We start from the raw sequence: 13422 nt of genomic DNA, 5'->3' as shown, positions 1-13422 counted from the left end.
TATATATAACATCGTGTACAAACCACAGGTTAATACTTGACTCGAGCGCACCACAACTGAGAATGCACTTCGATCATCATCATCATTATCATCAGTTAGGTGCTTTTGAGGTCGCCTTCGCCACTACGCATGTCGGCAGGCATATCCCGCCTGGGGATGCATTGTGTGGGGCCGTGGGTACGTGGTGTCCGTGCTTGGGACTCTTGATGACGTGTCGAACTCGCGCCTTTCCTTATATACTCATAACAACGCCATCTAGCGGGCATTCTTACATCAACATGTAGTACTTCCCTACGCAAGGAGAAAATAGTTTCAATCTAATTCGTTCTTTAAACTAAAGACATTATATTTCCTACAATGCCAAACAGCCTCATAATCAACAACTAAAAACAACTACAATTGGATCAGCTTTTATTGTCACCATTCCCAACATGATACAATGCCAAAATCTCTATTTACCTTGACATTACAAGATATATGTGACGTTATGAACAATGCTATGACGTCTGGTTTCTTCTATGACGTTGCGTTCTACATGTACATGTCAAAACGGTCGAAGGTAGTTGAGCCCGACACGTAAAATCAGAGATAAAAACCTTTTTGAGAAAAATCTCCGGAACTGTGTTCCCTCAAAGAATGCAGCACTACTTCCTATCACATGAAATCAACAACCATGAGTATTGCACCAGCTCTGCAGACAACCAATAACCGTGAGTATTTGCGACAGATCAGCAGCCACATAGATCATATAACGGTTCCGTGGCCATAAAATATCCATGTGAGTGTTATAAAGGCTCTGCAGCCATGATATGGAGCACATATATATAAAGACCCCACCCCATGCTTCTGGGCATGGATAAATGATAGAAAATGAAAACACTGCATAGCCCAGCTATGCTCCTCATGCAAACCCCACCTATCCTTTCATGCTTCAATACACCTGAAATAACAGAGAGTATATACATATATGTACGTGGTCGCATATGGATACAGCTAAAGATCCATTAAACTCCTGCCCAGAAAACGTGTGGGCAGTTACTGGACTAGTAGCACCACCATAAGGTCCATCCGATTTCCGTAGGAAAACAATAACTTAGTCTAATACTTACTTGTTTTACATTTTTTAATCTTGCTATCTAACATTGTTCTTGGAAGAGGAGTGTTTCCTGAGTTCTTATATCCTGAGGGATGAGAATACCATTACACAAAAGTGGAGTTAAAACAGATTCAAACAACTACTACATTTCAATTTTGATCATCTTACGGATGGTTTTCACGTTAATTCTAGATAAGTTGGGTAGCCTTGTGGTTAGAGCGTTGGCACGTCACGCCAAAGACCCGGGTTCGATTCCTCTTATGGGTACAATGTGTGAAGCCAATTTCTGGTGTCCCCCGCCGGAACCAACAGATACTTGTCCAAAGAGGAGCCAAACTTGATCGTGTGGTTGATGCATGTCATCTCGATGATTAACAGCCCGCCGCCATATTACTGAAATATTGCTGACTGTGGCTAAACAAAAACACAAAGCCAGGTGGAATCCCGGGTTAAACTTTATCCCCTTTACTGTTTTACAGTAGACGAAACAAACGTCCTGGTCAACCTGCTGAGAGGCTTGTCACAATATTTTGGCACATAATACAATTTATCCTTCCACCATGTCTGCGCTGTCTGATATTGAGCAGGTGAGAGTTGCAAATTATACGTGCCCTGATTCAATATAAGTTCAACAACTCTGCCCGGGATGGTTTGCAGTGTGCAATAGATGTTCTTTGTAAGGCGAGAGTCTATCCTCTGAAACAATGGTCAAGTTTCCAGAATATCCCCTTTTATTTGATCTATTTCTGTTCTGACGGATGGACACTTATTGCAGCAGCTCAAGTTTTGTCAGTTTCTGATATTATCTTCATCCATGAGGTGCTGCAGAACAGAATAAGGGACCGTTCATAATTTATGGCCAGGGGTGTGATGATTATTTTTATGGAGAAACCCCCCACACACACACCTTAAATGTATGTACAAAGTAAGTGACACCCCAAAAACACACACTGCATGTCATGTTCCAAATCAATGCCCCCAACCCCTCCTCTTCCAATATTTGTAAGCATAATTTTTAATATTTTTTTATGTAAATAGCTGCCCCTTCCCTAGTTACATGTGTACAAAATTGATGACCCCCTACCTCCCCAGAACAAAATGGGTGACCCCTACATTAAAATCATCATCACTCCCCAGCCATAAATTATGAACGGTCTCAAATGCGTACATGATATGCCAAAAAGCCAAACGGCTTTAGACATCATGATTGTAAAGACCACATTGATCAAAGGATCAAAAGGGATTGCGTTCATGAAAATTTCAGTTACATACGTGCACAATAATGAGTATGAAATTAGTTACATTAGGATAAAACCTCGATGGCCGCACCAAGGGCGAGGAGTGGAACACGGGCCGATAAGGGACAAGTTCTTAGCTTGATTTGTGCCAAATGTTCCGTGCTTATTCGGACTGGGTTTCAGGCGCACGATTGACTTGCTGTAACGTACACTGGCATGCAGAGACAAAACAACTCAATCGGGAGAATCGAGAACCAACTTTATACACAAGAGCATGATGCATGCGTTGTTACTGATGATGAAGACGCTGATGCCGTTCTGTTACTCACATTCTCTAACAGGGACCTAAGATATACTAGAGAAACAAGTTGATGTGCTTGCAGTGACTTTATAAACCTCTCTTATACTTTTACACCTACACTCATTACGAAATAGTAGATTCTTAACAAAGGGTGAGTGAGTTTGATTGAACTATCATGTTATACCGTGTAAAGCTTCTTTAAGAGGCATTTAGAGGTTGGCGTATTAAGGAAAAATAAGAATTATGAACTAATAACCTCTATATTACACTGATGAAGAATATTGGTTACTAACACAGTCAATTCTTGGAGACAAGTAGTAGACCGTCTCAGATGCACCGTTGAAGCTCTTTGTTCTGACAATCGTATCACATTTAACATAATCGAACACAAATCTTCCCAATGACAGTATGATAGTTCCATAATCATTTTTCTTAATCGTATTTAAAGTAAATACCAAATACGTGTGTGGGTCTACTGTATCATCACAATAGCTATATATATGATAATATATAGTATTAATACTGTTTAATGCATTTGGAGACATACGAACAAAACCAAATACTTGATGGAATCTTCCAGTCGAACAAGACACCAGTCGAATGACGTTCTCCGTGTCACTTCACTGATGTATTGATTTCCTGAGTTCCGGGTGTCATCTTATTTTTTCTGTTAAGCTCCTGAGTGCCGGACACAATGCCATACGGTCGTAAGTGGTAGATGTAAAACTCCAGATCGTACATCTTCTGTGGCGGCACGTAGTGGAAGGATATGGCGTAGTCGGAGATGCTGTCTATTCCCTGAAATATACACGCATTTGTGAGATCTTCAGATTAAGCGAACGAATACTTACATGTCGAGTTTCATTCTACACCTAACAGTCTAGAATTAATATAGTTCTAGCAATTTCATTCGTTGTTAAAACTCATTATGACAAGAACATTATACCCGATTATTATGGACTATTAGATATACAACAGCAGAAAATCATTGCTTCAAAAAAATGGTATTGTGTCATGAAAAATCTAAAACTATACTACTAATATGTATTGTTACAGCCTAAAAGATTCTATAATATATTTTTTGTTTGAAATATATTTTTGGTTGATATAATCTCGGCTGGCCTGCTATGTACAGAATTAACCCATGCATATGACCCCATTCTTTTGTGAAATGTAAATAACCTCGAATGGTGTATGTATGATTATAACCCATGAATCCGTTGGTAAATGACCAGATGGTGGCTACATTAATACATGCAAACACCTAGTTGCGGGTACAGCAACGTGCTGTAAACTACTGTGACCGTGTGTCCCAGTCCACCCAGCTGTGAAAGGGTATCTCGTAAGGATGGGAAAGTCACATTAACTCCGTGCGCCTTGTGGCTGCAAGACTTGTATTGGTCTAGAAGCCAGACCCCCAAAATGGTGAAAATGTGGTGCAGTTCTTGCGACCAAACGGGATGTGATTTTTCACAATCAGGAATGATTTAGCTTTGATTTGAAGCCGGTTGTCATCAGCTACCGTGCAGGGGCCCTTTTAAGGTGCAACATGTCATGTCAGTTATGGCAATATTTTAACCGATAACTGGATGGTTTAATAAATAACTCTGGTTTGGTTTGACCGATTTTCATAAAAAAAATATTTTTGGAATGCTCAGACCATGATTTAAAATTGTGGATAATAATATTACATATATGCTCATCGCAAAAATATTTTGGTAAGGTTAAAGGTCAATTTTAATAGAAAGGGCATTTGATGAGAAAATATGAGTTGAACTTTACAAATTAAAGGTAATTTTTCCAAAATTATGTTTTTCAGCTATATCATTTGAAGATCACATATACCTTTGGTTGGCATTGTATTCATGAAAAACCATTACAAGGAAACAAATGTTGGTACTTTGTATTTAGATCAGCAAAATATAAAATAATTTCAGCTCCATGCTTTACAAAGTATCAACAATACTAAATATGTCGAAGATACTGTTGAACTGTCATACATATTTGCGTTTATTGACATTCTGGCAGAAACAACAATTCAGCTGATGTCAGAAGGAGATATATTTTGTAAAGTGTCAGTATTGCACTGACATGCCGTGAAACCCTTAAAACTGATGGATAATAATATGACATCCTAATGAAACATTGCCTTCATATCAATTCGTATTTATTTTTCTTAATAGTAATAGTGTATTCCCAGTTGACATGTTAGTTAATGTCAACATTGTCAAGATCTTGGGAACATGTTTTAAGTCCACATCCACATGCCGAAATACACAACAGGTTCAACCTCTTGCAGCTACACCTTCCTGTACATTGACGTTTACATGCACAGATATGTTGAAGAAGGTCCACGAAAACGATTTAATTTGCAACTTTATCACAGACGAACAGAGGAATATTTGATGAAGATCTTTTACGACAGAAACGCACTGCTTTAAATACAAAACATAAAGTGCCTGCTTTTATGGACAACGCAAAGGAATTCCTAGACAATATTCGTGTCTATTGTTCAGGCAATCTAGACAGGCTTCACATTTCTAATAGATTAAATAATTAATGGATTACCGTAACCGGTAAAAGACTGTTCCTACGCTAAACGCCAAAAAGAAACGTTACCCTCCTACCATCTATGAATTACGTTCATAAAAATATATGTTAGAAGGTATTAGTTTACAAGAAAACTTAACAACACAGCTTTATGCAAATCACGAACCAAATTCTCAAACGCATTCATATTTAGGTGAACTGCATCTTTTTCAGAAGAGTTAAATTGTCCTATTTTCGACCATGCCGAAATAAACCAATAACAGTGATTTAGATGTCCAAAAGAAAGGTTGAAATAAAATTCTGCTTAAGACAGAGATAAACCATTTAAAGTCACCATTTTTCAATTATTAAAACAAGAAACAACTGTTGTAGAGTGTGTAAAATTGTAAAAGAATCATTCCTATGATTTCAGTCTTTTAAAACATTTTCTGCTGATTTGCATTAGTGAAAACAAGTACAACGTGTCTTTGATATTGTGAAAAAGTGTTTAGGAACACCGAAAATGATCTTTGTTAACATTTTTGCTTGCAAAGTAACATTTACACACAGCAATATCAATCGCCAAAACGTAGCAATATTCAAGCAGTATTTGCATCAATTTCACGTGTAGAATGATTCTATAGGGTATAAAGAGAGGCTCAGCCTAGAATGCATGATATGATACACAAGCACGAGAAATATGCCACGATTAACAGCGGAAGAAAGGGAAAGAGTCATTGGGATGTTGCCGATGGGGTCGACATACAATGCTGTTGCCAACGCCCTCGGATGCCACCATATCACGGTTATAAGACTTATTCAGCGCTACAGACAGACTGGGGTCACCGTAGATAGACCACGAAGTGGACGTCCACGCATCACAATGCAGCAGAAAGTTTTCATAAGAAATGTACACATGGCAACAAACTAAACCATTATCATTATTATTATGTTTTTACAGATTAAGATTTTTTATTATAATGTTATGATATTATATGTAATGTTAGTATATTATATTGTGCTAATTATAGAAATAAAATCTGTTGTGATCTGAATAAAATTATGAGGAAACATGTCTTGTTTTGTTAAATACGGTAACCTGTTTGAATCACTAAGCATGTTTTGACAGCATAGCCGGGAGAGCCACATTCCATGTTCACGCAACCATAACTATTGCCGGGAGAGCCACATCAATTTTGGCTATCTGTTTCGGAAATGTGGCTCTCCCGGCCTGTAAATCACAGCTGGTGGTTTCATAATATCTGTTGGAACAATGCAGTTGACTACAGCCGACTTCGTAATGGTCATCAGGGTGAAGTCTGTCAATATTTTAGAGCTGACGTTGTACTGTCGACCTTCATCAGCTGATGAAGATAGTGATTCACGTGAGCCAATTCCATGAAGCGATAACTATTGACAATTCATTCACTCTGCTTGAAGGACAACGTAGTCATGCGACATACTGAAATCGGGAAATAAACGACAGTTGGTGTTTTAGTATCCATCTAAACGAGGTCACTCAATACTTTCAATATGTATAGACGATTCAAGGTTTTCCGCGCAAAATATAATTCTAAAGCGTCTGTGAACTTAAATACCAACTTCTGTGCGTGTATTAAATAACTGATAGTAATTAAATGTAACTTGACAATTTTCTCTCTGAGGTACGACTTTTGCAGAGACCAGAAAAGATATTGGCGACATACATTCAATAATAGCATTTGGAATGATCTACAACAGATATCATGAGACTGACTATGCATTTATTCATTAACCATTCTCACAGGTTCACAAATATGTTGGGCCAAAATTGATGTTCAGCAACCCATGTTGTAAGAGCGAACTAATATGATCGGGTGGTCGTTCCCACTTACTTGTTTGATGCACGCCATCGTATCCCACTTGTGAAGATCGATGCTCATAGTGTCATGACCATGCTATGTTTTGTATTTAAAGCAGTACGTTTCTGTCGTAAAAGATCTTTATCAAATATTCCTCTGTTCGTCTGTGATAAAGTTGCAAATAAGTTAAGACTAAATTGTTTCCGTGGACCTTCTTCAACATATCTGTGCCTGTAAACGTCAATGTACAGGAAGGTGTAGCTGCAAGAGGTTGAACCTGTTGTGTATTTCGGCATGTGGATGTGGACTTGAAACATGTTCCCGTGATCTTGACAATGTTGACATTAACTAACATGTCAACTGGGAATACACTATGACTATTATGAACAATAAGTACGAATTGATATAAAGGCAATGTTGCTTGTGTTATGATGACATGACAGACTCATCATTCTTTGATGAATAAAGAAAGACATCTTGAATAATTGAATTATACATTTGAGAGCTTTCTGTTATGTTGTGTGATTTTAATGATAGTCCAACAGTATCTTTGACATATTTAGTATCGTTGACTATGTAAAGCATGGTGCTGTTACTGTTGAACAGACATTGTGTAATATTTTGCTGATCTAAATACAAAGTACCAACCTTTGTTTCCTTGTAATGGTTTTTCATGAATACAATGCCAACCAACGGTATATATGATCTTCAAATGTTATAGCTGAATCTGAAGAACATAATTTTGGAAAAATTACCTTTAATTTGTAAAGTTCAACTCATATTTTCTCATCAAATGCCCTTTCTATAAAATATTTACCTTTAACCTTACCAAAATACTTTTTGCGATGAGCATATATGTAATATCATTGTCCACAATTTTAAATCATGGTTTGAGCATTCCAAAACTACTATTTTTATTAAAATCGGTCAAACCAAACCAGAGTTATTAAATTAAACCATCCAGTCGTCGATTAAAATATTGCGATAACTGACATTACATGTTGCACCTTAAAAGGGCCCCTGCACGGTAGTCACGCACGGTAGCTGATGACAAACGGCTTCAAATCAAAGCTAAATCATTCCTGATTGTGAAAAATCACATCCCGTTTGGTCGCCAGAACTGCACCACATTTTCACAATTTTGGGGGTCTGGCTTCTAGACCAATATGCTCCGCTGGGAGTTGAGATTGAGAATACGATGTGTCGTTGAGATTGACATCAAGTGATCGAGGGAAAGACAAAGCGCCTGTGAGCAGCCTAGCTGGAACTCGGCGCTGTATAAATAGAGTATAATACTCTATAATCTGAAACGTGACAAGGTAATTAATGATGGATCAGTCAGGTTACAAGGGGGAGGAGTTATTGAGCATCTTGTGGAAGATCAGGCATACACATATCTTGGAATGCGAGTTCGACACAAGCTCCAGAATGCCCAGATTCAAGACAAACTTCGGGCCGAGTATAACGCTCGCTTAAAGAAAATCTGGAGCTCAGAGCTAAATGCTCGAAACTAGGTTAAAGCCACCAATACGTTTGCTGTGCCAGTCCATTCCTATTCCTTTGGAGTAGTTGATTGGACAAAGCAAGATATCCAGAGTCTTGACTGCCTGACCAGAAGGATCATGTCTGATAACAGAGCCCACCACCCTCGTTCCTCTCTCAATCGTTTAGTTATGCCAATCAATTCTGGAGATCTGGGTTTGATTAATGTGGAGGCTCCTCATGATAGAATTTTATTGTGTACTTTTGCACGGATGATCCTCTGGAGATGCATGTGAAGACTCATGATGGAAGCAAGGAATTCCACAGCTACGATAAGCGTGCCAAGGTTGTTGGACAGATTCTGACATTTGAGGTTGATTTTGTTGATGGCGATGTACAGCTGGACGGTACAGCGATGGAAGTAAACCAGGTGAAGTTATTCACCAAGTCTGCCCAGAGTCGGTGATTTGTGGAGAAGCTTTCTGAGAAGCCATTGCATCGTGTGTACATGCAGTATGTCGAACAGAACAGTAATCTAACCGACTCCTTCGCCTCGATCAAGTCGGCTGGTTTTAAATGTAAAACTGAGGGCTTCCTTTTTGCTGCTCAGGACCAGTCACTTCCCACTCGTAATCGCCAAAATGTGATTCTTAAAGAAAAAATCAATATGAAATGTCGACTGTGTAATGAGTTTACAGAGACTGTCCAACACCTTGTCAGTGGATGCCCTTCTTTGGCACAAACAGCATATGCTAAACGACATGATGGCATGGCTCGTTGCCTTTGACTCTGCGTTCCATCCATGGTACGACCCTGAACATGTCCAGGGCTTCAGGAAAAATGTTGCTTTCAAACTTCTTTGGAATGGGCCCATATACAGCCTCAGAAGAATTCCAACCAACAAACCTGATCTTGTCCTTTATGATAAAGCCAATGAATGTATTTATACCATTGAATTTTCTGTCCCTTCTGTCCCAGAAACGTGATGGTCATAGATGGTTCCAATTACAGATGGTTCCAAAATTTTCTACAGGTTACACTACACCAAATCAGAATCCTTACTTTAGCCCCCAGTGTAGAATTAAAACTGACCATGCATTTTAATGTTTAGTGCACTAAACTAAAATGTTCACTTTTGCTGAATGTGGTCATTTTGCCTGGAATTGGTCTTTTTAGCTTCCTATACTCTGGCTGAGATGGTCTTTTTTATTCTGAGACTATGCACACATGCCTATGTAATAGCTGTCAAATGTTATAAAAATACTTAGTTATCATAGGAATCAATCAGTCAATATTTGGCTTTATGTAACCAATAATTGCTTGGTCGCTGAGCATGACCCTATAGTTACCTTCCCTCTCTAGCGAACTGAACTGTGAAGAACTAGCGTATTGAAGCCTCCGGCATAAACTGTTTCGTTTGAGCCGCTTTAAAGCAGGATGGTTCACCTGACCAACCGCCAAAAAGGGTTTGGCATAGTGCCAAATTAAACTTTCTGATTTTGATGAGATACATACATATTTCTTCCAGATAAATATGACAATTTATGATTGTATTACCTTTTTAGCACCATTTGCATCGTATTTGTAATACCAATCTGGGTAGCCACCAGCCAAATGCGACTCAGGGTTCAAACAATGGAATCTGCTCCTCCCGAAAGCGTCTGTTGTGTTGACTGTCCTCACCCCCAGGTTCTCCATACATCTGCCGAACTGTACATCTTCTGCACCACCATCAGGCCTGCACAGTTTGGGATCGTGTCCCTTCTCCCCATATCTCCTCAACGCCTCCTTACTCAGCACATACCCTCCTCCGCCACTGTAGAACCCTTGTTTTAATATTACCTTAAAATGATGGCCAAAAAATACAGGTTCGGATTTGTTTTGGGACGTCAAAAAGTATCGGAGATTTTCTAAAATAACATATGTGTCATCGTCAGCTTTCATGAACCAGTCAGCATCATCAAAGTGGTTTTCGTAGATGTAGCGGTAAGCCTGCATCGTTTTGGCTGTCAGATGTTCCCGCCCTTCCGTCACGTTTAATCCGATTGTAGGGAACTTTGGATCTGCAACAGAGCTCACGAAGAGGACTTTGTTGCAGCGCTTACTCCACGTTTCACGAACTACACGTGCTTTAACATCCAGGTTCTTTGGTGACGTCATAATCCAGCAGAGTACTCGCTCCTTTTGATATAGAGCCTTGGATATGACATCACTATCTGTTCAAACAAAGCAGGAATTATCTTTGATGAACAATTACACACGGCGATTGTGATAGATTGCGACTATTCAAAGAAGAGTGAGTGAGTTGGTGGTTGTTTGAATGGGCTGGTTTTGCGGGGCGGGCGGTTGAGTAAGGGTTGTGGGTAAGTGGTGCTGGGGCATGCAGAAAGAGGAGATGTGACAGAATGGTCAACTTTCACAGAGAGTGAGTGAGTGATTTTAGTTTTTAGAATTTATCAATATTCCAGCAATATCACGGCGGGGGACACCAGAAATGGGCTTCACACAGTGTACCTATGTGGGGAGTCGAACCGGGGTCTTCGGCGTGACGAGCGAACGCTTTAACTACTAGGCTACCCCACTGCCCAACTTTCAAAGAGAAAATATCCTAAAACGTGAAGTACTATTTCAATTAGCGTAGTAATTCTTTGTTAACGTTGGTTTTATCGCTCAATGAGCAGTCATCGGAGTCCCAAAGGAGACCGGGCGATACGGTCATTTTGATATGTATATTACTTTGCCATGCAGTTCACTGTCACAGTTGTAGTTGCATGTCTTTGCTATTACACAAAACAATGTGTAGACATTTAGCGAAAGACTTGCATTAGGCCAGTTTGTACTGATTTCAGAATAAGCGCGTTTGTGTACAAACAAGAATGAATTTAAAGTTCGATCTCGTGATATGCAAATGAGCCTGTCCAAGTGATGTTATGCTGAGTCGTCACTGCGCCGGAGTAAGGTAAGTTCAATTCTACTTCAAAATATCCTTACACTATCGATAAACATGTCTAGAGCAAATAGCATACTTCAGCAGAAGAACATTGATAAAACAAACAGCAAGTATTACACTTAAATATATTTTCCAAGGGTTTTCATTTCTTTCTCCAATTTTCTTTTCTTCTTGTAAAATACAAATATTGACATCCCCGATTACGTTTCTAGGCATGTCAGTCACCTCGTCCCCTGTAATTTATCATTACTTTGTCCATCTTAGGCGCCATGGCATTGCCGAAATATTGTTCAGAGCGACGTAAACAACGTTAACACTGTGTTACTTCATCGTTTCCGGGTAGGATACCGAGTAAAAGTAACTCCAAAGAATCCCAAGATGTGTCTACTTTGTATCAGGGTCAACAGACGGTGACTTTGCTTGTTTTAAACATATTTTATTCATGAGAAAAGGATTGGGTACAAGTTATACAACTTAGAACACCCTCTCCGTAGTATTTACATAGTATTATTTACATTCATTCTACAAGATGGACAGAGAAGAACAGAACAGAAATATGGGAAAAATAGGAACAATTGCAACAATTAAGAAAATCGTTTTGAATGACAAATATATGTTTGAACAATTTTAAATATGTTTTGATTTATGTGAACAGTCAGATCTGCATTGCCATGCAATAGTAACTCATAGGTTATATCCACATTTGTAATGCTGCGTAAATTAGTCATCATGGTAGTTCTCTGTACTGTATATAATTGACAGTCAAATAGGTAATGATAAGAATTTTCACAAACATTTCCACAAGAACAACTTGTGTTATCTCTTAAACCAGCACGGAATAGATCACTTTGCTTATTATCTGTCGTCATTTGAAAATGGCATAACACCATGACATATTTCTAAAACACAGTTGCCTGGTCATGACGAATACACGCTGCTGTGGCATTCCCTAATATTGCTCTGTGCCATACGAAACATACATTCAATCGTCCACTCGCTACGTGCTGCACTACATGTCCATGACCTGCAATACTGATGACGTTCCTGTCACATAAAGTTTACACGCCATGATATAACTGAAATACATTTTCCATGAGTAGTTACATGTTTCACTCACTCACCCGAGAATCACACACATCTGTAAATATATATATGTGTACATGCTTCAGTTGCACAGTGAAACACGAAGGGTTCACAATGGTATAACGTACCATTGTTCACTTTACACATGGAGTTGCTTCCTTTTGACTAAACAGGATCCGCTGATCGTTAACTGGAATTCCTAATAAGATCTTTGCTTCGTCTTCATGAATTTCAAACAGACATAAACATACGTAACCTACGTTATCTCAGGGTTTCATTCCATGCTTAGAAATGACACACCTTGGTGTGCCTGAAATACTGTTCACAGTTGTGAAACCTTCTCACTGATTAGGGTGGAATAATTCAATATCAGATTGGAACTAACCTTTATGGAGATGCAGGTCCTCAAATTTGATATTTCCAGACAAGTATTGTCCCAAAGACTTCTGAAATTCTTCATGGTAGGCCTTCGATAGAGTTTGCATCTCCCTTGAATGAACAGGTTGTTGATGTACAGTGTTCACAATAGACGAGGCGAAACGAACGCCGGAATGTTCCGTTTTAAAGAGTATTACACAAATGGACGCCAACGAAAACCCGACTGTTAAACCTAACACAGCAGCAGTTAGTTTTGTGACAGGAGGGAAGGTAGCCATTTTTCAGTTATTTCGCTTTTGATGATTTACATCCACGTAGTTGGAGCACCTTGTACCTTATCAATATTTCACTCTTCAGGATTATGTGTAATTTTTTAAAACCTGATCTCCTTGGTAGCCACAGTGTGGATGCGGGATTTCAATTCTCCAAGGCCTTTCTCACAGTTAATCGCCGATCGCTTAAAGAGGCTGAAAAGAAACAAACAATACATCAGACTGTTGTCATTTGGGCAGATATGATGCATT

General features: G+C 39.0%; 1 protein-coding gene across 1 annotated transcript; it reads right to left on the bottom strand.

Annotated features, from left to right (window-relative positions):
- Window positions 1–3250: 3250 nt before the first annotated feature.
- Window positions 3251–13005, bottom strand: LOC124264918 (glycoprotein-N-acetylgalactosamine 3-beta-galactosyltransferase 1-like). Its single transcript, XM_046699699.1, has 3 exons — window positions 12906–13005; window positions 10045–10703; window positions 3251–3433 (listed from the first exon to the last, which is right to left on the bottom strand). Exons 1-3 carry the CDS (start codon window positions 13003–13005, stop codon window positions 3251–3253), a joined length of 942 nt encoding a protein of 313 aa, XP_046555655.1.
- Between the last annotated feature and the right edge of the window lie 417 nt (window positions 13006–13422).

Source organism: Haliotis rubra, unplaced genomic scaffold (genome assembly GCF_003918875.1).
Source record: "Haliotis rubra isolate DU_JTF1 unplaced genomic scaffold, ASM391887v1 Scf95, whole genome shotgun sequence".
Taxonomy (NCBI): Eukaryota; Metazoa; Mollusca; class Gastropoda; order Lepetellida; family Haliotidae; genus Haliotis; species Haliotis rubra.
Note: the sequence above shows the minus strand (reverse complement) of the source record. Positions and strands in the feature narration are given on the sequence as shown.